At 36.6% G+C, this 26,172-nt stretch overlaps 4 protein-coding genes across 6 annotated transcripts in view; 3 read left to right on the plus strand and 1 right to left on the minus strand.

The window, feature by feature from the left end:
• Window positions 133-10,454, plus strand: LOC107645445 (DExH-box ATP-dependent RNA helicase DExH12-like). Its single transcript, XM_016349468.2, has 5 exons — window positions 133-312; window positions 437-3,478; window positions 4,334-4,723; window positions 5,800-8,981; window positions 9,989-10,454. The coding sequence occupies exons 2-4, from the start codon at window positions 503-505 to the stop codon at window positions 8,959-8,961; spliced, it is 6,528 nt and encodes a 2,175-aa protein (XP_016204954.1). The 5' UTR covers window positions 133-312; window positions 437-502; the 3' UTR covers window positions 8,962-8,981; window positions 9,989-10,454.
• LOC107646272 lies at window positions 12,790-13,302 on the minus strand. Its single transcript, XM_016350467.1, has one exon. The coding sequence runs from the start codon at window positions 13,300-13,302 to the stop codon at window positions 12,790-12,792; it is 513 nt and encodes a 170-aa protein (XP_016205953.1).
• Window positions 14,524-22,624, plus strand: LOC107646274 (DExH-box ATP-dependent RNA helicase DExH12-like). The gene is made up of 4 exons (XM_021105391.1): window positions 14,524-16,553; window positions 17,397-17,786; window positions 18,871-21,184; window positions 22,154-22,624. The coding sequence occupies exons 1-3, from the start codon at window positions 14,577-14,579 to the stop codon at window positions 21,178-21,180; spliced, it is 4,677 nt and encodes a 1,558-aa protein (XP_020961050.1). The 5' UTR covers window positions 14,524-14,576; the 3' UTR covers window positions 21,181-21,184; window positions 22,154-22,624.
• LOC107646276 (protein cornichon homolog 1) overlaps window positions 24,158-26,172 on the plus strand; it is a 30,266-nt gene continuing 28,251 nt past the window's right edge. For all 3 annotated transcript variants that reach the window (XM_021103757.1, XM_021103756.1, XM_021103755.1), the window contains exon 1: window positions 24,158-24,257. In XM_021103757.1, coding sequence (XP_020959416.1) covers window positions 24,180-24,257 — 78 coding nt within the window. In that variant the 5' untranslated portion in view covers window positions 24,158-24,179. The remainder of the gene's footprint in view (window positions 24,258-26,172) is intronic.

Consider the following 26,172-nt stretch of genomic DNA (forward strand, 5'->3'; position numbering starts at 1 on the left):
AATTCTTAATTCGTGTAATCTTCTTTTTTTCTCACATTTTAGAAGATTTTTTTACTTACTTGTCGTGGGTTCCAAGTTTCAACATACCATGCATCGTGCCATCAAAATAAACAGCCATCTTCTTCGTGATTGTTCTACCGCACCACCCATTCTCAATTCACTTACCTGCCAATAACCTACTCCAAATCTCTAATCATCCAAAGTCCCCTCAGTCTCTCTCTCAGTCTCTCTCTCAGGAACATCCGAACGGCGGCCATTCTTTCTCCAGCATTGCTCCTATTTCGTCTCTCCAACAAGGCTACCGTTTCCATGGTCGGACACATTTATTATTACTTTTTCTTCTTTCGATTGCTTCAATCTTATTGTCTTTCTTATGTTGCTGGTTTTGTTTCAATTGGTTGTATCCAATACTTTTCTGATCCATTTTTGCTTTCAGTTTTGGTTTTGCAGGGTTAGGGTTTTTGTCCTTCTTTTAACTTGAATTTGAAGAGAGTAGAGAAAAATGTCGCACCTTGGTGGTGGTGCCGAGGCACACGCACGGTTCAAGCAGTACGAGTACCGTGCCAACTCGAGCTTGGTCCTCACCACCGACTCACGTCCCCGCGAAACCCACGAACCCACTGGTGAACCCGAGTCACTGTGGGGGAAGATCGACCCAAGGAGCTTTGGTGACCGGGCCTACCGTGGCAGGCCCGCTGAGCTGGATGAGAAACTTAAGAAGGCTAACCAGAAGAAGAAGAAGGAGCGTGACCCTTTGACCGAGCCCCTGTCTCGACAGGGCAAGCGCCGGCGCCTCCTGGAAGAGAGTGTCCTCACTGCCACTGAGGAAGGCGTGTATCAGCCCAAGACCAAAGAGACTAGGGCTGCCTATGAGGCCATGCTGAGTGTCATTCAACAGCAGCTTGGCGGGCAGCCTCTCAGCATTGTTAGCGGCGCGGCTGATGAGATTCTTGCAGTGCTCAAGAATGATGCTGTTAAGAATCCGGACAAGAAGAAGGAAATTGAGAAGCTTTTGAATCCTATTCCTAATCAAGTGTTTGACCAGCTGGTTTCTATTGGGAAGCTTATTACAGACTTTCAGGAGGGGTCTGATGCTGTTAATGGTACCTCGGCTATGGATGGAGATGATGGCCTTGATGATGATGTTGGTGTGGCAGTGGAATTTGAGGAGAACGAGGATGATGATGATGAGAGTGATCTTGATCAGGTGCAGGAGGAGGAAGAGGACGAGGATGATGTTGCCGAACCTAATGGAACAGGTGGTATGCAAATGGGTGGTGGTATTGACGATGAAGATATGGAGGATGCAAATGAGGGAATGAGTCTCAATGTACAGGATATAGATGCTTATTGGCTGCAGAGGAAGATTTCACAGGCGTTTGAGCAGCAGATTGATCCACAGCAGTGCCAGAAACTCGCCGAAGAGGTTCTAAAGATTCTGGCTGAAGGTGATGACAGAGAAGTTGAGAACAAGCTGTTGATCCATCTTGAGTTTGATAAGTTCAGTCTCATTAAGTTCCTTTTAAGGAACAGGTTGAAGATAGTGTGGTGTACCAAGTTGGCAAGGGCACAGGACCAGGAGGAAAGAGAGAAGATTGAGGAGGAAATGAAGGGGACAGATTTGCAGCCTATTTTGGAGCAGTTGCATGCAACAAGGGCCTCTGCGAAGGAGAGGCAGAAGAACTTGGAGAAGAGTATAAGGGAAGAGGCACGTAGGTTGAGGGACGATACCGGCGGTGATGGGGACAGGGACAGGGACAGGGAGAGGAGCAGGAGGGGGCTTGCTGATAGAGATGCAGAGAGTGGATGGTTGAAAGGTCAGCGTCAGATGCTTGATCTAGATAACCTTGCCTTTGCACAAGGTGGTTTGTTTATGGCAAAAAAGAAGTGTGACCTTCCAGATGGGTCCTATAGGCATCTCAGCAAGGGTTATGAAGAAATTCATGTGCCGGCTTTGAAGGCTAAACCACTTAAGGAGAATGAGAAGCTTGTTAAGATATCTTCTATGCCGGACTGGGCACAACCAGCCTTTAAAGGAATGACACAGTTGAATAGGGTTCAGAGCCAGGTTTACGAGACTGCTCTTTTCAAGCCTGACCATCTTCTTCTTTGTGCTCCAACTGGGGCTGGTAAAACTAATGTGGCGGTCCTCACAATTCTCCACCAGATTGCCCTGCATAGAAATCCAGATGATGGTTCAACTGATCATAGTGCATACAAAATTGTTTATGTTGCACCTATGAAAGCCCTTGTAGCTGAGGTTGTTGGGAATTTATCCAATCGGCTGCAGAGTTATGATGTTAAAGTTAGGGAGCTCAGTGGAGATCAATCGCTAACCCGACAACAGATAGAGGAGACTCAAATTATTGTAACAACACCTGAGAAGTGGGATATTGTCACTCGGAAGTCAGGAGATCGTACTTACACACAACTTGTGAAACTAGTTATCATTGATGAGATCCATCTTCTTCATGATAATAGAGGTCCTGTTCTTGAAAGCATTGTTGCTAGAACACAAAGGCAGATTGCAACCACAGGAGAGCATATTCGGTTGGTGGGTTTGTCTGCTACTCTCCCTAATTATGAAGATGTGGCACTATTTTTACGAGTTGAACTGGATAAGGGGTTGTTCTATTTTGATAATAGTTATAGGCCTGTTCCCCTTTCTCAACAGTATGTTGGAATCACAGTAAAGAAGCCACTTCAGAGGTTCCAGTTGATGAATGATATTTGCTATGAGAAAGTTATGGCTGTGGCAGGAAAACATCAAGTTCTTATATTTGTACATTCAAGGATAGAAACTGCTAAAACAGCTAAAGCCATCAGAGATACTGCTCTTGCAAAAGATACTCTTGGTAGATTCCTTAAAGAAGATAGTGCAAGTCGGGAGATTCTTCATACTCATACTGACCTTGTGAAGAGCAATGATCTTAAGGATCTTCTGCCATATGGTTTTGCAATTCATCATGCCGGTTTGACCAGGACAGATCGTCAGCTTGTTGAGGATCTCTTTGCTGATGGGCATGTGCAAGTTTTGGTATCCACTGCAACCCTTGCCTGGGGTGTGAATCTTCCAGCTCACACGGTGATAATTAAGGGAACACAGATTTACAATCCGGATAAGGGAGCATGGACTGAACTGAGCCCTCTTGATGTGATGCAGATGCTGGGTCGTGCTGGAAGGCCCCAGTACGACTCGTATGGTGAAGGAATAATTATTACTGGCCATAGTGAGTTGCAGTATTACCTCTCACTTATGAATCAGCAACTTCCTATTGAGAGCCAGTTTGTGTCCAAGTTGGCTGATCAGCTGAATGCAGAAATTGTTCTTGGTACTGTCCAAAACGCTAGAGAAGCCTGTGATTGGCTTGTACATACTTACTTGTTTGTCCGCATGTTGCGTAATCCTTCACTTTATGGTGTAGAACCTGATGTGCTGACAAGAGATATAAGATTGGAGGAAAGAAGAGCTGATTTGGTAAGTATCACTGCAATATAAGTTTTAATTGTATCATAATGCATTATTACATGAACCAAAAAGATGTCTGTCATTATTTGGTTTTGTTTTATAAGTTTTTACTTGACACTTTCTTTTTCTGTTTATTCATTAAGAACCTTTTCCCCCTTCCCTTTTCATTTGTTTGTGCGCGCAGCATATATATGGATCGGCTTTGTAGTCATGTTTATGCTTGTCAGTGTCATGGTTTCTGTAGAATTATTTAAAGGGTACTAGATCTTCATCGGCCAAGAAAAACTTGATGTTGCACTGCAATATATGCTTTCATTGTGTCGTTATGCATCATTTACCTGAACCAAACTGATTTCTTTGCCTTTATTTGGTTTGTTTTATTTAGTTATTTTTATCGTTTAACCCAACACTGGTTTATATATTATGGGTTTTCTTTTTCTTTCCATTAATTATTTATCTGTTTTTTGTGTGTGAATGTATGGAATGCCTCTCTAGTCATGTTTATGCTTGTCAAGTCATGGTTTGTGTAGAATTGTTTAAAGTGGTTACTAGTTCATTATAGGCTGAGAAACTGGTTTGTTTAGTTTCAGAAAATGCTTTGTATTTTTATTTCGTGCGTCCAGAATTAATTACAAAGACGCTGTTCCCAATCTATTTTTCACTTGAGGAAAAATTTGTTGTTTTCACCACCAAAAATGACCTGGTTTCCTTTAACTGGAATTGGGATTTTCTCTTTCGATAATATGGTGGACAAATTTGAGTGCTGTTAATGCAGATGTTTTGGATGTGTATTCTTGTATTGCCCATTCCTGTCTTTTACTGGTTTAATGGCTAATCTTAATCTCTCTGATTGAAATCTTGCAGATTCATACAGCTGCAGCCATCTTGGATAGAAATAATTTGGTGAAGTATGACAGGAAGAGTGGGTATTTTCAGGTCACTGACTTGGGTCGCATTGCGAGTTACTACTACATAACACATGGAACCATCTCCACATATAACGAGCATTTGAAGCCTACAATGGGAGACATAGAGCTATGCCGATTGTTCTCACTGAGTGAAGAATTCAAGTATGTGATGGTAAGGCAGGATGAGAAGATGGAGCTAGCAAAGCTTTTAGACCGTGTTCCCATTCCCATCAAGGAGAGTTTGGAAGAGCCAAGTGTGAAAATCAATGTTTTGCTTCAAACATACATTTCACATTTAAAGCTTGAAGGGCTTTCACTAACATCTGATATGGTTTTCATAACTCAGGTTAGACTGTGTTCTATTCTATTGAGATATTAATGGTCAATTTGGTTAAAGAAATAAGAAAACATGTTTTCATTTTCTGAAACAGATTTTATTTTCATATTTTCAAGTTCTAGGAAACATGTTTGGTTTGACTATATTTTCTGTCTTCAAAAGCTTGAAAACATTGAAAATCCGTTTGATTTGCCAATTTTCAAATTGTTAAAACTTTTAGAATAAGTAAATATCAATTTAAAAATAATTTAAACGTGAAATATCTTTAAGTAAATAAAAAAGGAACTTAATTTTATTATGCATCATATTACGTGTCATTGTTTTCAAAAATTATGAACTAAAAACTATTTTATATGAACTTCAAAATAAATTGAAATTGTGATATTAGAATATGTTTAATTTTCCCTATAATTTACATGCCTGTATTTTATAACTTGGTACAGTTATGTTGATCTTTTTTTTTCCATTAAAATGCAAACTCAGATTTTTCTTTTCATATCCATTATCAATTCCTTAACACGAAATTAACCTCATTATGAATGCAACTACAATTAATTGAAAGGGAGGAAATGATAAAAATACCAAAAAGGCTCAAAATCACTATTTCTTGATATTACTGTTAATGTATATGAAGATTAAAAGGAAGAAGGAAACTGTTGCAACAATGCTTGACAGTGGTCGCTTGGGGCATGTTTGACGCCAGCAACGGAGCAGGAGGCAGTGCCAGCAAGGCTTGGAGGCAGTTTTGCAAAGTGGGCAACATTCCCAGCTGTGAGGGTGAAGTGATAAAGGGGTTTTGGGCGGGGGGACTATTTAAAAGGAAGGTTGAAAAGAAAAAGAAAGAAGTTCAGCTTAATTATGGGACATGCCACCATGTTTTCATATCTCAGTTTTTGTCAAAATTTTCTTAGAGAACACTTCAAAAAATGCAGATTCCATGTTTTCCAAAATTTAATTTTGAAAATTTTCTAAAATTCTTATAAATAAAAACAGAGAAACACAGCAAAAAGACACCAAATTTTCCAGTCTTGCTGACTTTTGTAATTTGTTAGTATTGTACTGATTTTTATTATTTGTTCTTTCAGAGTGCTGGACGCCTTTTGCGGGCTCTTTTTGAGATTGTACTGAAACGTGGATGGGCACAGTTGGCTGAAAAGGCTCTGAACTTGTGCAAGATGGTGACGAAGAGGATGTGGAGTGTCCAAACACCTCTTCGTCAGTTCAATGGTATCCCTGGTGATGTATTAACGAAGTTGGAGAAGAAAGATTTGGCTTGGGAGAGGTATTATGACCTATCATCACAAGAGATAGGTGAACTCATTCGTGCTCCGAAGATGGGAAGGATGCTTCATAAATATATCCATCAATTTCCAAAACTGAACCTTGCAGCTCATGTGCAGCCTATTACTCGGACAGTTCTGAGGGTTGAACTCACAATAACTCCAGATTTTGCATGGGATGACAGAATTCATGGTTATGTTGAGCCCTTTTGGGTGATTGTTGAGGACAATGATGGTGAATATATCCTTCATCATGAGAATTTTATGCTGAAAAAGCAGTTTATTGATGAGGATCATACGCTGAATTTCACAGTTCCAATATACGAACCTCTTCCTCCTCAATACTTCATCCATGTTGTTTCAGATAGATGGCTTGGGTCACAGACTGTTCTACCTGTTTCCTTCAGGCACCTTATCTTACCTGAAAAGTACCCTCCTCCAACTGAACTCTTGGACCTGCAACCACTGCCTGTGACTGCGTTGAGAAATCCAAAGTATGAAGCACTTTATCAGGATTTCAAGCATTTCAATCCTGTTCAGACCCAAGTATTCACAGTTCTGTATAACTCTGATGACAATGTATTAGTTGCTGCACCAACAGGAAGTGGTAAGACCATCTGTGCAGAATTCGCTATTTTGAGGAATCATCAGAAAGGGCCTGATAGTGTCATGCGTGTTGTTTATATTGCACCTATTGAAGCTCTTGCCAAGGAACGGTATCATGATTGGGAGAAGAAATTTGGTAAAGATGGTCTTGAATTGAAGGTGGTTCAATTGACTGGAGAAACAGCAACTGACTTGAAGCTACTTGAGAAAGGTCAGATTATCATTAGCACCCCAGAGAAGTGGGATGCTTTATCCCGCCGCTGGAAACAGAGGAAACATGTGCAGCAGGTCAGTCTTTTCATTATTGATGAACTCCACTTAATTGGAGGTCAAGGGGGTCCTGTTTTGGAAGTCATTGTTTCGAGGATGAGATATATTGCTAGTCAGGTTGAAAACAAGATTCGTATTGTGGCTTTGTCTACCTCTCTTGCAAATGCCAAGGATCTAGGAGAATGGATTGGAGCTACTTCCCATGGTCTTTTCAACTTCCCCCCCGGCGTTCGTCCTGTACCTTTGGAAATACACATTCAAGGTGTAGACATTGCCAATTTTGAGGCAAGGATGCAAGCAATGACGAAACCAACTTCCGCTGCAATTGTTCAGCATGCCAAGAATGCTAAACCTGCTCTTGTATTTGTGCCTACAAGGAAGCATGTGCACATGACAGCTGTGGATCTGATTACATACTCGGGTGCAGACAGCACAGAGAAGCCATTCTTATTGCGGTCACCAGAAGAGCTTGAACCTTTTCTTGGCAAGATTAGTGATAAAATGTTGAAAGCCAGTTTACAAGAAGGAGTGGGATACTTGCATGAGGGCTTAAACAATCTGGATTATGATATCGTGACCCAACTGTTTGAAGCTGGCTGGATTCAGGTGTGTGTTTTGAGTAGTTCTATGTGTTGGGGAGTGACATTGTCAGCTCACTTGGTAGTTGTGATGGGCACACAGTATTACGATGGGCGTGAAAATGCACAGTCAGATTACCCTGTTACTGATCTTCTGCAGATGATGGGTCATGCCAGCCGGCCTTTGGTAGATAGTTCTGGGAAATGTGTCATCTTGTGCCATGCACCCCGTAAAGAATACTACAAGAAATTTTTATATGAAGCTTTCCCTGTTGAGAGCCACCTTCATCACTTCTTGCATGATAACTTGAATGCTGAAATTGTTGCTGGGGTTATTGAGAATAAGCAAGATGCTGTAGATTATCTCACATGGACATTCATGTACAGGCGGCTCACACAAAATCCCAACTATTACAATCTACAAGGAGTTAGTCACAGACATCTTTCTGATCACCTTTCAGAGCTTGTGGAAAATACATTGAGTGATTTGGAAGCGAGCAAGTGTATTCTGATCGAGGATGACATGGATCTTTCTCCACTCAATCTTGGTATGATTGCTTCATATTATTACATCAGTTACACAACAATTGAGCGGTTTTCATCATCTTTGACTTCAAAGACAAAAATGAAGGGTCTTTTGGAGGTTCTGTCTTCAGCTTCTGAGTATGCTCAGCTTCCAATACGACCTGGGGAGGAAGAGGTGGTTCGCAGATTAATCAATCACCAAAGGTTTTCCTTTGAAAACCCCCGAGTCACAGACCCACATGTTAAAGCTAATGCTTTGCTGCAGTCCCACTTCTCTAGGCAATTTGTCGGGGGAAATCTTGCACAGGACCAGAGGGAGGTTCTTCTTTCTGCAAATAGATTGCTTCAGGCAATGGTAGATGTAATATCAAGTAATGGTTGGCTAAGCTTGGCTCTTCTTGCCATGGAAGTTAGTCAAATGGTTACTCAAGGAATGTGGGAACGTGACTCCATGCTATTACAACTTCCTCACTTTACTAAGGATCTGGCTAAGAAATGCCAGGAGAACCCAGGGAAGAGTATAGAAACTGTGTTTGATTTATTAGAGATGGACGATGATAAAAGGCGGGAGTTGTTGGGCATGCCAGATTCCCAGTTGTTTGATATTGCCAGATTTTGTAATCGGTTCCCCAATATTGATTTGTCATATGAGGTGATAGACAGTGATGTGCGGGCTGGGGAAGATGTCACAATACAAGTCACTCTCGAACGGGATCAGGCAGAAGTAGGACCTGTTGATGCTCCCAGGTATCCAAAATCCAAGGAGGAGGGATGGTGGCTTGTTGTTGGTGACACCAAACACAACTTGTTGCTTGCCATTAAACGGGTTTCGCTTCAGCGGAAGCTAAAAGCCAAACTGGAGTTTGCTGCTCCTGCTGATGCTGGAAAGAAATCCTATACCCTTTACTTCATGTGTGATTCATTCATGGGCTGTGATCAGGAGTATGCTTTTGCCATTGATGTCAAAGAAGCAGGGGCTGCTGATTGATAGCAGCAGAGAATGAAGAGGTAGATTTCTTTTCCTTTTGCCGTACGTTAAACTTCTAACTGAATGTTTGATGTGATCATCTTATTTTATAGAACACTTGTCAACAATATCTTGCAAGATGTCAGGAGTTGATGTCTGTGCTGTTTTGTTTTGTTGATAGGTTCTGATTAATTAGGTTTGTGGATGTCACTTGGATTATTTAAATTAAATTTTGGTGGTAGTCATGATGTGTCACATAATGTTGAAATTCTACGATAATCTAATGCCATGCGTGTGTTTTACAAGTAGTAGTATTAACTGCTTCTCTCTCTCTGTTTCGCAATTAAACTGTCTATTTGAGAATGTACAAAATATTACTACAACCGTGTCAAAATACTGTCGATTTGGAGCGGTAATTTAGAAGATCAATGTTTCCAGACAATGAAAGGGAGTATTTGGTTGGAGCAATGCTAGGTAACCAATGAATTTTTTGAACAACATGAACAACCACCAATCAAATAAAAACACACTACATCTCTAAATTACCCACCTAAATCTTAATATTAGAATAACCATCCACACACCTAGTAAAATGAACATCCGATACATTCATTGTTCATATTGTTTAATATTTTCATTGTTTACCTATCCTTTTCCATTTGGTTATTGGGTCATGGCATATTTAATAGAAGTAGTGTCATCAATGTTTCCAGACAATGAAAGGGAGTATTTGGTTATTGGGTCATGACATATTTAATAGAAGTAGTGTCATATCATCCCCCTTACGAAAATGTCATCGTCATACTCTCGTATTGAACCCTTTTATTTGAATATTCTTTTGCGTGCTTGCTCTGAACCTTGTGAAATCTGTATATCCTTTACAGTTTTGTGAAGCTGCAAATTTGAATGACAATGCTTCCCTGCTTTGGTAGTAATAGACTAATAGTGACAGTTTTTTTATCTTTATTAATCTTTACTTGTTGGTTTGGTGGGAATTTGTAGTAATAGTGACAAGCTCACTTTTTTTTTTTTTTTTTTTTGGATTAAGGAACACGCATAAAACAGTGGTAGACAAAGGAGTAACTATCATTCTCAGGACTCAGGAGTAGGAAGTGAAGTAGATGTAGTGTTGCTTATTGGAACACAATTTTGCAGGCCATAACAAGTTGCAACACTAGGAAATGAAGTTTGGATAGGATGCTAAATTTGGACGCTTGAGCCCTTTATTGATTATTTAGTATTATTTTTGAACTTTGGGATGAAAGGTGTCAATTATGGGCTATTGCATCCAAAGAATGATCGACCTGAATTTCCATTTTTGACCATTTTTACCCCATCTTTATAATGCAGGTGAACTCTTATATTTTTGTACGTGCATGTCGTTTGGGAGAACTGCTAGTGTCAGTTAATCTTCCAAGTTTTAACTACAGTAGTAGTTTGTACAGATGTGTTGCCATTTGAATATCAATGATTGTCCTTACTCCACGAAATTTTAACTCGAGAGTTCACTTTTATTTTACTTGTTTTTATGGCCAATTTTTTATTTTATTTTATTTTTTTTGTCTACATAATATATAGATTGATTCCAGGTATGGTCTATCAATGATAATGTTTGCAGACCAGCTTATCCAACATTGGGGTTAAAGAAAATTAGGATATATTTAGTTTGATTTATTTATTCTTTTGTATTTTCTGTTTTTATTATTGTGAAAAAAAAAGTGAATAAAAAACAATTTTATTGATTGGGGTTTTAATGACGTTTTTTATTTTTAATATTGGATAAGAGTGTGTTTTGCTGTATTATGGAGATCAAAGGTGTATTATGAAATTGTGGATGATAATTAGAAGATTCTTTTTTAACTCAAAAAATTTGATCTTCAGATTTTTAATTTTCACATTAACAGAAAATATTTAATCTAATTATATCAGTGGGTAATGCACTATATTTATCTCTCTCTAAAAGAAAAAATTCGATTAATTCTCTCTCGTGTATTATTTATAATTTAAAATGTGCAATTTTGTATTTAGGAATTCTTTTATGGTGATATTAATATTTCTTTTAAATTTATTTCTTCATGTATTTTGAGAGGTAGAAACTCAGGTGCAGTTGACTTCACGTGAAGTTGATAGTTGAGAACTGTTAGAGTCAAATCATCTAACGACTCTCAACTATCAACTTCACGTGAAGTCGACTGTACTTGAGTTTTTGTAGTTTGATGAGTGATGATTTAAGTTTTATATTACACAGAAGTAAGTATTCAATTCGATCTAACTTGATCAGGTAGAGTTGTCAATCCAATTTGTATGTGTACAAGTTGAGTTTCAATCCTATTTAACCAAGTTGCACTCTAGGCCTATATATATATATTTATGTTATGTTATATAAAAATATGTCATAAATAAAAAATGATCCAAGGATTTTTCACTTTTAGTGTAAAAAGTTTTTTACTACTAATCCAAGATTGTAAATTAATACTTTGACGCTTTTGTTTATATAAAAACTAATTCTATTCAATAATATATAAATACGTCACTGATCTCTTCATTTAGATCACAGTCTATAGCGGCCAGCTCCCAATAACCCTATAGGCTATAACCACTATTCCACTAATGCTCAACAGATTGAAGAGCCTTTTCAAACCATAAGAGTTCTAATCTTGAAAATAGACAGTTGATATTATGTTTGTATTATAATTATGCTATTCACTTATTTGTAAAATGACGGTGTTATTTATATTAAATTTTTAATTTGCATATTCATCATGTTATATAATGATATTACATCTATTTATTAATCCTTGAATACGGTTAGATATTTGTGGGTAGAAGATAAATAAGAATTGACACGTTTTAAACTCACGAATAAATTTAGAGTTGAGTCTAAATTCTAACCATACTCTATCTATTACGAGCCTTATACAATAGAAGAATATGTTATAAATTGTATGAGTAAAAATTTAGAACAGATTAATTGTACTTCCTACTAAAATTGTATGATAGTTAAAATATAGATAATGCTTTTAATTTATAAAACCTGTTAACATAACTTTTAAATATGTATGTTCTTATAAAAAGAACATCTAAGAAATAGAATAATTCTATGAAAGCAAAACTATAACAATAAATTTTAATTAGTACCAAAAATCATACACATTACTTATACCCTCCAAATTCAAGAGTTTATAATTTTAAGCACTTATATGGCCTTGTGCTAATCCTGATTTCATGAATATTTACGAGAATAAAACCTCTAAAATTCTCGATTAGAGTAGCACCACTCTTATATTCATATAGATGGAATCTTTTGATAAATAATATTATCATTCCATTTAGAGTTTTAACCCACCCTCCTAATTTAGTGTAAATAACACTAAATCCTATACTTTAGTACTTCAGTTACTAAATAACTTGTTATTACCCATTAAACCTTGAAACTAGTGGTCTACTAGAATAATGTTGGGTTTCCATTGTTTAGTAATAATAGGTTTTAATCCCATTTTAGCAGTAGTCTCTTTGATTTTATCCCTTGACAAACCTTTAGTCAAAGGGTCTGTTAAATTTCTTTGCGATTTTACATAAGTGATGGTAATTACACCATCATTTATTAGTTGCCTCACAAACTCATGTCTCAAACTTATATGTCTAGACTTTTCATTATAAACCTTATTATATGCTCGAGACATGGTTGATTCACTATCACAGAAGATTGAAATGGCTGTCGTCTGCTGTGGCCACAACTTTTTTTTTTTGAATTAAAGGGAGCTCAACACAATAGAGTGGAGCAAGTACAAAGCCACATGGTTCGTGAAAACATAAATTAAACAACGCCTTATTAAATTTGATATTGTGTCAACAACCAAAGGGTTCACCGCCAATCCATTCTTCTGCATGCGCAAATGACTTGTTTATAATTTCCCGCATACTGGAACTGTGATTTCGAAACAGCCTGCTATTCCTTTCTAACCAGATTGTCCAGATAACAGCAAAGAACCCAAGGAACCACCTCTTTCTCTCCACCTTCCAGATTGCCATGTTTATCCAGCTTTCGAAGTGTTCCTTGAGATTACCGGGAGGGCACCAATTCCTACCAAACGCCTGCAGCCAAGCACACCACACCTGCCAGGTGATATCACAACCAAGAAACAAATGGAACACAGTTTTCTCAGACTTAGAGCATAGCACACACAGCGTATCATGCTGATCAATAACACGTAGTCTACACAACCGGTCCTTAGTATTCACCCTTCCAATCAGCACAAACCAAGACAAGAGCTCAATCCTTGGAGGGACAAACCCTTTCCAAATGGCCCGCGTGAAACTATAACTTGTAACTTCAGTTGGAAGGGCTTCCGCTTGCACCATCTGAGTGAAAGAGTTCGTTGAATAAACACCTGTGGCCACAACTTTATATCATATAACAAATTTCTTAACCATTCCACTTCTTTACGTGCAGCTGATAAAGCTACAAACTTAGTCTCCATAGTAGAATATGTAATACATGTTTGTTTCTTTGAGACCCAACTTATTGCTCCACCACCTATGGTGAAAATCCATCCTGAAATGGATTTGTTATCACTAAGATTTGTAATCCAACTTGCGTCAGAATAACCTTTTAAAAAGATAAAGTATATTTTTTATCCTAAAATTTACTAAAAGTTTTAAAAATACTTTTAAGTTTTATTTTGTCTAATTTTGTTATAGAAGTTTTTAAAAAAATTAGGACCAATTCAAGAATAATACATGATAATTATGTCTAATTTACTTGTGTTGAAAGTTGTTTTTATGAAATTATTATTAAATTAGTTATAAAGTTTTTTAAAAGGATCCCGTTAGAGAGACAATGGACTATTTGTACAATATGTACAATGGGCTATTGAGTTACAAAATAAACATCCCCCATACTATCTAGGTACTAGGGATAATAAACATCTTCCCAAAAGATTAAATTGATTTTGGGGTTCACCAAGGATCGAAATCTTGACTTTTCGAATCTAGAACTCTAATACCATATCATGATATCACTCATCTCAAAAGCTTCAGTTGATGGAAAAAGGTAACACTAATGGTTATATCATACTTTTCCTTTTTAAAAAATTAGCTGTTAAGGATAGATTTAGATTTAACAATCTTTGATATAAAATTGAGACATTAAAATTAGCTTGTTCTTTAGAAGATTTTTTTACCTACCACAATAATACAGGTCGTGTCTTGGGTTCCAAGTTTCAACATTCCATGCATCGTGCCATCAAAATAAACCGCCATCTTCTTCGTGCTTAACACTACGGCACCACCCATTCTCTATTCACTTACCTGCCAATACCCTACTCCAAATCTCTAATCTTCCAAAGTCCCCAGTCTCTCTCTCTCAGGAACATCCGAATGGCCGCCATTCTTTCTCCAGCATTGCTCCTATTTCGTCTCTCCAACAAGGCTACCGTTTCCAAGGTCGGACACATTTATTATTACTTTTTCTTCTTTCGATTGCTTCAATCTTATTGTCTTTCTTATGTTGCTGGTTTTGTTTCAATTGGTTGTATCCAATACTTTTCTGATCCATTTTTGCTTTCAATTTTGATTTTGCAGGGTTAGGGTTTTTGTCCTTTTTTTTAACTTGGATTTAAAGAGAGTAGAGAAAAATGTCGCACCTTGGTGGTGGTGCCGAGGCACACGCACGGTTCAAGCAGCACGAGTACGTGCCAACTCGAGCACGGTTCAAGCAGGAGGAAACAGAGAAGATTGAGGAGGAAATGAAGGGGACAGATTCGCAGCCTATTTTGGAGCAGTTGCATGCAACAAGGGCCTCTGCGAAAGAGAGGCAGAAGAACTTGGAGAAGAGTATAAGGGAAGAGGCACGTCGGTTGAGGGATGATACCGGCGGTGATGGGGATAGGGACAGTGAGAGGAGCAGGAGGGGGCTTGCTGATAGAGATGCAGAGTGTGGATGGTTGAAAGGTCAGCGTCAGATGCTTGATCTAGATAACCTTGCTTTTGCACAAGATGGTTTGTTTATGGCAAAAAAGAAGTGTGACCTTCCAGATGGGTCCTATAGGCATCTCAACAAGGGTTATGAAGAAATTCATGTGCCGGCTTTGAAGGCTAAACCACTTAAGGAGAATGAGAAGCTTGTTAAGATATCTTCTATGCCGGACTGGGCACAACCAGCCTTTAAAGGAATGACACAGTTGAATAGGGTTCAGAGCCAGGTTTACGAGACTGCTCTTTTCAAGCCTGACAATCTTCTTCTTTGTGCTCCAACTGGGGCTGGTAAAACTAATGTGGCGGTCCTCACAATTCTCCAGCAGATTGCCCTGCATAGAAATCCAGATGATGGTTCAACTGATCATAGTGCATACAAAATTGTTTATGTTGCACCTATGAAAGCCCTTGTAGCTGAGGTTGTTGGGAATTTATCCAATCGGCTGCAGAGTTATGATGTTAAAGTTAGGGAGCTCAGTGGAGATCAATCGCTAACCCGACAACAGATAGAGGAGACTCAAATTATTGTAACAACACCTGAGAAGTGGGATATTATCACTCGGAAGTCAGGAGATCGTACTTACACACAACTTGTGAAACTAGTTATCATTGATGAGATCCATCTTCTTCATGATAATAGAGGTCCTGTTCTTGAAAGCATTGTTGCTAGAACAGTAAGGCAGATTGAAACCACAGAAGAGCATATTCGGTTGGTGGGTTTGTCTGCTACTCTCCCTAATTACGAAGATGTGGCACTATTTTTACGAGTTCATCTGGAGAAGGGGTTGTTCTATTTTGATAATAGTTATAGGCCTGTTCCTCTTTCTCAACAGTATGTTGGAATCACAGTAAAGGAGCCACTTCAGAGGTTCCAGTTGATGAATGATATTTGCTATGAGAAAGTTATGGCTGTGGCAGGAAAACATCAAGTTCTTATATTTGTACATTCAAGGAAAGAAACTGCTAAAACAGCTAAAGCCATCAGAGATACTGCTCTTGCAAAAGATACTCTTGGTAGATTCCTTAAAGAAGATAGTGCAAGTCGGGAGATTCTTCATACTCATACTGACCTTGTGAAGAGCAATGATCTTAAGGATCTTCTGCCATACGGTTTTGCAATTCATCATGCCGGTGTGACCAGGACAGATCGTCAGCTGGTTGAGGATCTCTTTGCTGATGGGCATGTGCAAGTTTTGGTATCCACCGCAACCCTTGCCTGGGGTGTGAATCTTCCAGCTCACACGGTGATAATTAAGGGAACACAGATTTACAATTCGGAGAAGGGAGCATGGACTGAACTGAGCCCTCTTGATGTGATGCAGATGCTGGGTCGTGCTGGAAGGCCCCAGTACGACTCTTATGGTGAAGGAATAATTGTTACTGGCCATAGTGAGTTGCAGTATTACCTCTCACTTATGAATCAGCAACTTCCTATTGAGAGCCAGTTTGTGTCCAAGTTGGCTGATCAGCTGAATGCAGAAATTGTTCTTGGTACTGTCCAAAATGCTAGAGAAGCCTGTGATTGGCTTGCATATACTTACTTATATGTCCGCATGTTGCGTAATCCTTCACTTTATGGTTTAGAACCTGATGTGCTGACAAGAGATATAAATTTGGAGGAAAGAAGAGCTGATTTGGTAAGTATCACTGCAATATAAGTTTTAATTGTATCATAATGCATTATTACATGAACCAAAAAGATGTTTTAACTTGACACTTTCTTTTTCTGTTTATTCATTAAAACCTTTTCCCCCTTCCCTTTTCATTTGTTTGTGTGGGCGTTCGCGTGCAACATATATATGGATCGGCTTTGTAGTCGTGTTTATGCTTGTCAGTGTCATGGTTTCTGTAGAATTATTTAATGGGTACTAGATCTTCATCGGCCAAGAAAAACTTGATGTTGCACTGCATTATATGCTTTCATGGTGTCGTTATGCATCATTTAGCTGACCCAAACTGATTTCTTTGCCTTTCTTTGGTTTGTTTTATTTAGTTATTTTTATTTTTTAACCCAACACTGGTTTATTTGTCATGGGTTTTCTTTTTCTTTCCATTAATTGTTAATCTGTTTTTTGTTTGTGAATGTATGTAATGTCTCTCTAGTCATGTTTATGCTTGTCAAGTCATGGTTTGTGTAGAATTGTTTAAAGTGGTTACTAGTTCATTATAGGCTGAGAAACATAAGGTTTGTTTAGTTTCAGAAAATGCTTTGTATTTTTATTTCGTGCGTCCAGAATTAATTACAAAGACGCCACATGGTTTCCATTCTATTTTTCACTTGAGGAAAAACTTGTTGTTTTCACCACCAAAAATTGCCTGGTTTCCTTTACCTGGAATTGGGATTTTCTCTTTCGATAATATGGTGGACGAATTTGAGTGATGTTAATGCAGTTGTTTTGGATGTGTATTCTTGTATTGCCCATTCCTGTCTTTTACTGGTTAAATGGCTAATCTTAATCTCTCTGATTGAAATCTTGCAGATTCATACAGCTGCAACCATCTTGGATAGAAATAATTTGGTGAAGTATGACAGGAAGAGTGGGTATTTTCAGGTCACTGACTTGGGTCGCATTGCTAGTTACTACTACATAACACATGGAACCATCTCCACATATAACGAGCATTTGAAGCCTACGATGGGAGACATAGAGCTATGCCGATTGTTCTCACTGAGTGAAGAATTCAAGTATGTGACGGTAAGGCAGGATGAGAAGGTGGAGCTAGCAAAGCTTTTAGACCGTGTTCCCATTCCCATCAAGGAGAGTTTGGACGAGCCAAGTGTGAAAATCAATGTTTTGCTTCAAACATACATTTCACAGTTAAAGCTTGAAGGGCTTTCACTAACATCTGATATGGTTTTCATAACTCAGGTTAGACTGTGTTCTATTCTATTGAGATATTAATGGTCAATTTGGTTAAAGAAATAAGAAAACATGTTTTCATTTTCTGAAACAGATTTTATTTTCATATTTTCAAGTTCTAGGAAACATGTTTGGTTTGACTATATTTTCTGTCTTTAAAAGCTTGAAAACATTGAAAATCCGTTTGATTTGCCAATTTTCAAGTTGTTAAAACTTTTAGAATAAGTAAATATCAATTTAAAAATAATTTAAACGTGAAATATCTTTAAGTAAATAAAAAAGGAACTTAATTTTATTATGCATCATATTACATGTCATTGTTTTAAAAAATTATGAACTAAAAAATATTTTACATGAACTTCAAAATAAATTGAAATTGTGATATTAGAATATGTTTAATCCTATAATGTACATGCCTGTATTTTATAACTTGGTACAGTTATGTTGATCTTTTTTTTTCCCCTTAAAATGCAAACTCAGGATACAAACTGATTTTTCTTTTCATATCCATTATCAATTCCTTAACACGAAATTAACCTCATTATGAATGCAACTACAATTAATTGAAAGGGAGGAAATGATAAAAATACCAAAAAGGCTTAAAATCACAATTTCATGAAATTACTGTTAATGTATATGAAGATTAAAAGGAAGAAGGAAACTGTTGCAAAAATGCTTGACAGTGGTCGCTTGGGGCATGTTTGGGGCCGGCAACGGAGCAGAAGGCAGTGCCAGCAAGGCTTGGAAGCAGTTTTACAAAGTGGGCAACATTCCCAGCTGTGAGGGTGAAGTGATAAAGGGGTTTTGGGTGGGGGGACTATTTAAAAGGAAGGTTGAAAAGAAAAAGAAAGAAGTTCAGCTTAATTATGGGACATGCCACCATGTTTTCATATCTCAGTTTTTGTCAAAATTTTCATAGAGAACACTTCAAAAAATGCAGATTCCATGTTTTCCAAAATTTAATTTTGAAAATTTTCTAAAATTCTTATAAATAAAAACAGAAAAACACAGCAAAAAGACACCAAATTTTCCAGTCTTGCTGACTCTTGTAATTTGTTAGTATTGTACTGATTTTTATTATTTGTTCTTTCAGAGTGCTGGACGCCTTTTGCGGGCTCTTTTTGAGATTGTACTGAAACGTGGATGGGCACAGTTGGCTGAAAAGGCTCTGAACTTGTGCAAGATGGTGACGAAGAGGATGTGGAGTGTCCAAACACCTCTTCGTCAGTTCAATGGTATCCCTGGTGATGTATTAACGAAGTTGGAGAAGAAAGATTTGGCGTGGGAGAGGTATTATGACCTATCATCACAAGAGATAGGTGAACTCATTCGTGCTCCGAAGATGGGAAGGATGCTTCACAAATATATCCATCAATTTCCAAAACTGAACCTTGCAGCTCATGTGCAGCCTATTACTCGGACAGTTCTGAGGGTTGAACTCACAATAACTCCAGATTTTGCATGGGATGACAGAATTCATGGTTATGTTGAGCCCTTTTGGGTGATTGTTGAGGACAATGATGGTGAATATATCCTTCATCATGAGAATTTTATGCTGAAAAAGCAGTTTATTGATGAGGATCATACGCTGAATTTCACAGTTTCAATCTACGAACCTCTTCCTCCTCAATACGTCATCCATGTTGTTTCAGATAGATGGATTGGGTCACAGACTGTTCTACCTGTTTCCTTCAGGCACCTTATCTTACCTGAAAAGTACCCTCCCCCAACTGAACTCTTGGACCTGCAACCACTGCCTGTGACTGCATTGAGAAATCGAAAGTATGAAGCACTTTATCAGGATTTCAAGCATTTCAATCCTGTTCAGACCCAAGTATTCACAGTTCTGTATAATTCTGATGACAATGTATTAGTTGCTGCACCAACAGGAAGTGGTAAGACCATCTGTGCAGAATTCGCTATTTTGAGGAATCATCAAAAAGGGCCTGATAGTGTCATGCGTGTTGTTTATATTGCACCTATTGAAGCTCTTGCCAAGGAACGGTATCATGATTGGGAGAAGAAATTTGGTAAAGATGGTCTTGAATTGAAGGTGGTTCAATTGACTGGAGAAACATCAACTGACTTGAAGCTACTTGAGAAAGGTCAGATTATCATTAGCACCCCAGAGAAGTGGGATGCTTTATCCCGCCGCTGGAAACAGAGGAAACATGTGCAGCAGGTTAGTCTTTTCATCATTGATGAACTCCACTTAATTGGAGGTCAAGGTGGTCCTGTTTTGGAAGTCATTGTTTCGAGGATGAGATATATTGCTAGTCAGGTTGAAAACAAGATTCGTATTGTGGCTTTGTCTACCTCTCTTGCAAATGCCAAGGATCTAGGAGAATGGATTGGAGCTACTTCCCATGGTCTTTTCAACTTCCCCCCCGGCGTTCGTCCTGTACCTTTGGAAATACACATTCAAGGTGTAGACATTGCCAATTTTGAGGCAAGGATGCAAGCAATGACGAAACCAACTTACGCTGCAATTGTTCAGCATGCCAAGAATGCTAAACCTGCTCTTGTATTTGTGCCTACAAGGAAGCATGTGCACCTGACAGCTGTGGATCTGATTACATACTCCGGGGCAGACAGCGCAGAGAAGCCATTCTTATTGTGGTCCCCAGAAGAGCTTAAACCTTTTCTTGACAAGATTAGTGATAAAATGTTGAAAGCCACTTTACAAGAAGGAGTGGGATACTTGCATGAGGGCTTAAACAATCTGGATTATGATATCATGACCCAACTGTTTGAAGCTGGCTGGATTCAGGTGTGTGTTTTGAGTAGTTCTATGTGTTGGGGAGTGACATTGTCAGCTCACTTGGTAGTTGTGATGGGCACACAGTATTACGATGGGCGTGAAAATGCACAGTCAGATTACCCTGTTACTGATCTTCTGCAGATGATGGGTCATGCCAGCCGGCCTTTGGTAGATAATTCTGGGAAATGTGTCATCTTCTGCCATGCACCCCGTAAGGAATACTACAAGAAATTTTTATATGAAGCTTTCCCTGTTGAGAGCCACCTTCATCACTTCTTGCATGATAACTTGAATGCTGAAATTGTTGCTGGGGTTATTGAGAATAAGCAAGATGCTGTAGATTATCTTACATGGACATTCATGTACAGGCGGCTCACACAAAATCCCAACTATTACAATCTACAAGGAGTTAGTCACAGACATCTTTCTGATCACCTTTCAGAGCTTGTGGAAAATACATTGAGTGATTTGGAAGCAAGCAAGTGTATTCTGATCGAGGATGACATGGATCTTTCTCCACTCAAGTGTATTCCTATACCCTTTACTTCATGTGTGATTCATTCATGGGATGTGATCAGGAGTATGCTTTTGCCATTGATGTCAAAGAAGCAGGGGCTGCTGATTGATAGCAGCAGAGAATGAAGAGGTAGATTTCTTTTCCTTTTGCCGTACGTTAAACTTCTAACTGAATGTTTATTGTGATCATCTTATTTTATAGAACACTTGTCAACAATATCTTGCAAGATGTCAGGAGTTGATGTCTGTGCTGTTTTGTTTTGTTGATAGGTTCTGATTAATTAGGTTTGTGGATGTCACTTGGATTATTTAAATTAAATTTTGGTGGTAGTCATGATGTGTCACATAGTGTTGAAATTCTACGATAATCTAATGCCATGCGTGTGATTTACAAGTAGTAGTATTAACTGCTTTTCTCTCTCTGTTTCGCAATTAAACTGTCTATTTGAGAATGTACAAAATATTACTACAACCGTGTCAAAATACTGTCGATTTGGAGCGGTAATTTAGAAGATCAATGTTTCCAGACAATGAAAGGGAGTATTTGGTTGGGGCAATGCTAGGTAACCAATGACTTTTTTGAACAACATGAACAACCCCAATCAAATAAAAACACACTACACCTCTAAATTACCCACCTAAATCTTAATATTAGAATAACCATCCACACACCTAGTAAAATGTTTAATATTTTCATTGTTTAATACTTTTCCATTTGGTTATTGGGTCATGGCATATTTAATAGAAGTAGTGTCATCAATGTTTCCAGACAATGAAAGGGAGTATTTGGTTATTGGGTCATGACATATTTAATAGAAGTAGTGTCATCATCCCCCTTACGAAAATGTCATCGTCATACTCTCGTATTGAACCCTTTTATTTGAATATTCTTTTGCGTGCTTGCTCTGAACCTTGTGAAATCTGTATATCCTTATCAGTTTTGTGAAGCTGCAAATTTGAATGACAATGCTTCCCTGCTTTGGTAGTAATAGACTAATAGTGACAGTATTTTTATCTTTATTAATCTTTACTTGTTGGTTTGGTGGGAATTTGTAGTAATAGTGACAAGCTCACTTTTTTTTTTTTGTTTTGGATTAAGGAACACGCATAAAACAGTGGTAGACAAAGGAGTAACTATCATTCTCAGGACTCAGGAGTAGGAAGTGAAGTAGATGTAGTGTTGCTTATTGGAACACAATTTTGCAGGCCATAACAAGTTGCAACAGTAGGAAATGAAGTTTGGATAGGATGCTAAATTTGGACGCTTGAGCCCTTTATTGATTATTTAGTATTATTTTTGAACTTTGGGATGAAAGGTGTCAATTATGGGCTATTGCATCCAAAGAATGATAGACCTGAATTTCCATTTTTGACCATTTTTACCCCATCTTTATAATGCAGGTGAACTCTTATATTTTTGTACGTGCATGTCGTTTGGGAGAACTGCTAGTGTCAGTTAATCTTCCAAGTTTTAACTACAGTAGTAGTTTGTACAGATGTGTTGCCATTTGAATATCAATGATTGTCCTTACTCCACGAAATTTTAACTCGAGAGTTCACTTTTATTTTACTTGTTTTTATGGCCAATTTTTTATTTTATTTTATTTTTTTTGTCTACATAATATATAGATTGATTCCAGGTATGGTCTATCAATGATAATGTTTGCAGACCAGCTTATCCAACATTGGGTTTAAAGAAAATTAGGATATATGTAGTTTGATTTATTTATTCTTTTGTTGTCATTATTTTCTGTTTTTATTATTGTGAAAAAAAAAAGTGAATAAAAAACAATTTTATTGATTGGGTTTTAATGACGTTTTTCATTTTTAATATTGGATAAGTGTGTGCTGTATTATGGAGATCAAAGGTGTATTATGAAATTGTGGATGATAATTAGAAGATTTTTTTTTAACTCAAAAAATTTGATCCTCAGATTTTTAATTTTCACATTAACAGAAAATATTTAATCTAATTATATCAATGGGTAATGCACTATTTATCTCTCTCTAAAAGAAAAAATTCGATTAATTCTCTCTCGTGTATTATTTATAATTTAAAATGTGCAATTTTGTATCTAAGAATTCTTTTATGGTGATATTAATATTTCTCTTAAATTTATTTTTTCATGTATTTTAAGAAGGTAATTTTTGAAGAAAAAGCTAAAAACAAAATTTGTATGTAGTTTGATGAGTGATGATTTAAGTTTTATATTACACACAGATGTAGGTATTCAATCTCATCTAACTTGATTAGGTAGAGTTGCCAATCCAATTTGTATGTGTGAGAGTTGAGTTTCAATCCTATTTAACCAAGTTGCACTCTAGGCCTATATATGTATATGTTATGTTATATAAAAATATGTCACAAATGAAAAATGATCCAAGGATTTTTCAGTGTAAAAAGTTTTTTACTACTAATCCAAGATTCTAAATTAATACTTTGACGCTTTTGTTTATATAAAAACTAATTCTATTCAGTAATATATAAATACGTCCCTGATCTCTTCATTTAGATCACAGTCTATAGCGGCCAGCTCCCAAGAACTCTATAGGCTATAACCACTAATGCTCAACCGTTTGAAGAGCCATTTCAAATCATAAGAGTTCCAATCTTGAGAATAGACAGTTGATATTATGTTTGTATTATAATTATGCTATTCACTTATTTGTGGGATGATAGTGTTGTTTGTGTTAAATTTTTAATTTGTATATTCATCAGGTTATATAATGATATTACATCTATTTATTAATCTTCGAATATAGTTAGATATTTGTGGGTAGAAGATAGGTAAGAATTGACACGTTTTAAACTCAAATAAATTTAGAGTTAGGGTTTAAATTCTAACCATATTCTATCCATTACCAGCCTTATACAATAGAAGAATATGTTGTAAATTGTATGAGTAAAAATTTAGAGCAGGTTAATTGTACTTCCTACTAAAATTGTATGATAGTTAAAATATAGATAATGCTTTTAATTTATAAAACCTGTTAACATAACTTTTAAATACGTATGTTCTTATAAAAAGAACATCTAAGAAATAGAATAATTCTATGAAAGCAACACTATAACAATAAATTTTAATTAATATTATAGCAACCACGTCTCTGATTCCTCCGTTTTAATGGGTTGGGAATTGCTCTTCTGGCTTCTTATTTGTTTCCTTCTCAACATTGCCTTTTTTGCCTCTTTTTTTTACCAGGTGGGGTTCTTCTTTATTTCTATTTTCTTTCCTAAAGTTTGTTCCTTTCGTCATTCTTTTCTACTTTCTTAGCTTCCATGAATCTGAATAATTGTTCTTTTTATGGTAGGGTATCCAAGGTTTTGATATTATCTAACTTGGAAGATGTCATATGAACCCTTTTGATGCATCGTCTTGAGTCAATTACTTCATGGTTCCCGAGTTTATTGGGAAGGGATTACTCTGTGCTCTTTGCATCATGTTCTTGCTCACACTTCCTCTTGCTTGCTATCATGCCAATCTGTGAGTACATACATGTCTTTACAACCCCAAAATGATTAGTGTGCTGCTTTAGTTATATTAACTGCCTTATATGTTGTTGATTATTTTGTTTCCTAATGTAGATTTTGCCTTACAATGTGCTAATGAGGCATAAGATCTGACATTTGAACCCAGTTTGGGGTAGAGAGTGGGTTAGGCTTGTAGTGACCAAAGGGCAAGTGTGTTTTGGAGCACATTTAGGATAGCTAGAAATTGATTTCTGTGTGGGTTTGGCTTGTAGTGACCAAAGGGCAAGTTCGGGTTAGTGATTTTACTTTTATTATTAAAATTTTGCTAAACATACTAAAATAGAAAATAGATTTTTTTTTTCATTAAAAAAAAAAAATGTTTTTCCACCAAAACAAGCACGAACCAACAGAAGCGCTCTTCCTCCCATAGGGAATATGGACTCGCGTACCACTCTAGTTCTGAGAAAAGGAAGAAGAATGCTACCGCCAACAACACCAACCAGAAAACCTTTGGTATCGCTTGGGGCTCAAAGTAGCAAGATGTCAGAGAACACTCTATTATTTGTGACATTAACTAACATCATATTATCACTTGTGATTTCTAGCTGTTGTAGTTCACTTGAACAAGAGAATCTACTTCTTACATTCAGCTTAAGTACTTTGATATTATAGTTGAATTGTGGCATATGTCAAAATATCAATATTACCTCATCTCTTCTTGAGTTTTACATTTTGATGTTGATGATCATTTAAATCAACTTCCAGTTGATGCACTTCCTGGTATAGGGTATGTTTTAGAGAAGAAATTCGTAAACAAAAATTGAAACTTAATTTGAACAGAGAAATTAATGCTTATTGAAATTTATTAGACAAAAAAAATGTGACACTTAGTTTATTGTTTTTTTTTTAATTATTTTTTTGTGAGATATTTGTAAAAGTTATTTGGATCCTGTCTTTTTTTTTTCTTTTCTTGAATATCTTAGTGAATAAATGCATTAATTATCTTTCTATGATCAACCAATGAAATGCAATTATAATGATTTGTATTTAAACTCAATTCTTTTAAACCCTTTTTCTATTTGAGGTCTCATTCATTTTGTATCAAATATTAAATATTAGTATTTTATATATATAAAATGGATTGGTTATAGTAGTTTGTGAAATAACATGAATTTAGTGTGGGACATTAAGTTTCATGATTTTTTGTTATAAAATGGGGCATTTATAATTTTCAACCTCTTATGAATATTATACAAAAAAATCACTCAATGCATTCTATATTTTAAAAAAATTAAATAGCGTTAGTAAGAAATTGTCTTAAATTTTTTGAAAAGATTTTTATTGCTATTTTGCGATTTTAATTAATATACTTTTATATATAAACATTGATATTTATCAAATTTGTAAATTTTTTATATGAAAGTTGTGAAGCATTTTAGGTAATTGCTTTGTAAGAAAGGATAATTTAAATTTAAATAATAATATTTGTTAAAATATATACTCTTTCCTTTAAAAATTATCAATTAAGTATGTATTATCTATCTTAAATTAGAAGTCACTAAAAAAAATTATTAAATAATCAGATTGAATATTAATATAACAAAAAAAATTAACTAAGTAGTATATTTATATACTAAGTAAATTAA

Source organism: Arachis ipaensis, chromosome B06 (genome assembly GCF_000816755.2).
Source record: "Arachis ipaensis cultivar K30076 chromosome B06, Araip1.1, whole genome shotgun sequence".
Lineage (NCBI taxonomy): Eukaryota > Viridiplantae > Streptophyta > Magnoliopsida > Fabales > Fabaceae > Arachis > Arachis ipaensis.

Excerpts from the sequence above, each read along its gene's own strand:
- LOC107645445 (XM_016349468.2), top strand. The coding sequence starts at position 503 with ATGTCGCACCTTGGTGGTGGTGCCGAGGCACACGCACGGTTCAAGCAG. Across the intron at positions 3,479-4,333 it reads AGGAAAGAAGAGCTGATTTG|ATTCATACAGCTGCAGCCAT; the intron begins GTAAGTATCACT and ends GAAATCTTGCAG. Across the intron at positions 4,724-5,799 it reads ATATGGTTTTCATAACTCAG|AGTGCTGGACGCCTTTTGCG; the intron begins GTTAGACTGTGT and ends TTGTTCTTTCAG.
- LOC107646272 (XM_016350467.1), bottom strand. The coding sequence starts at position 13,302 with ATGGTGCAAGCGGAAGCCCTTCCAACTGAAGTTACAAGTTATAGTTTC.
- LOC107646274 (XM_021105391.1), top strand. The coding sequence starts at position 14,577 with ATGTCGCACCTTGGTGGTGGTGCCGAGGCACACGCACGGTTCAAGCAG. Across the intron at positions 16,554-17,396 it reads AGGAAAGAAGAGCTGATTTG|ATTCATACAGCTGCAACCAT; the intron begins GTAAGTATCACT and ends GAAATCTTGCAG. Across the intron at positions 17,787-18,870 it reads ATATGGTTTTCATAACTCAG|AGTGCTGGACGCCTTTTGCG; the intron begins GTTAGACTGTGT and ends TTGTTCTTTCAG.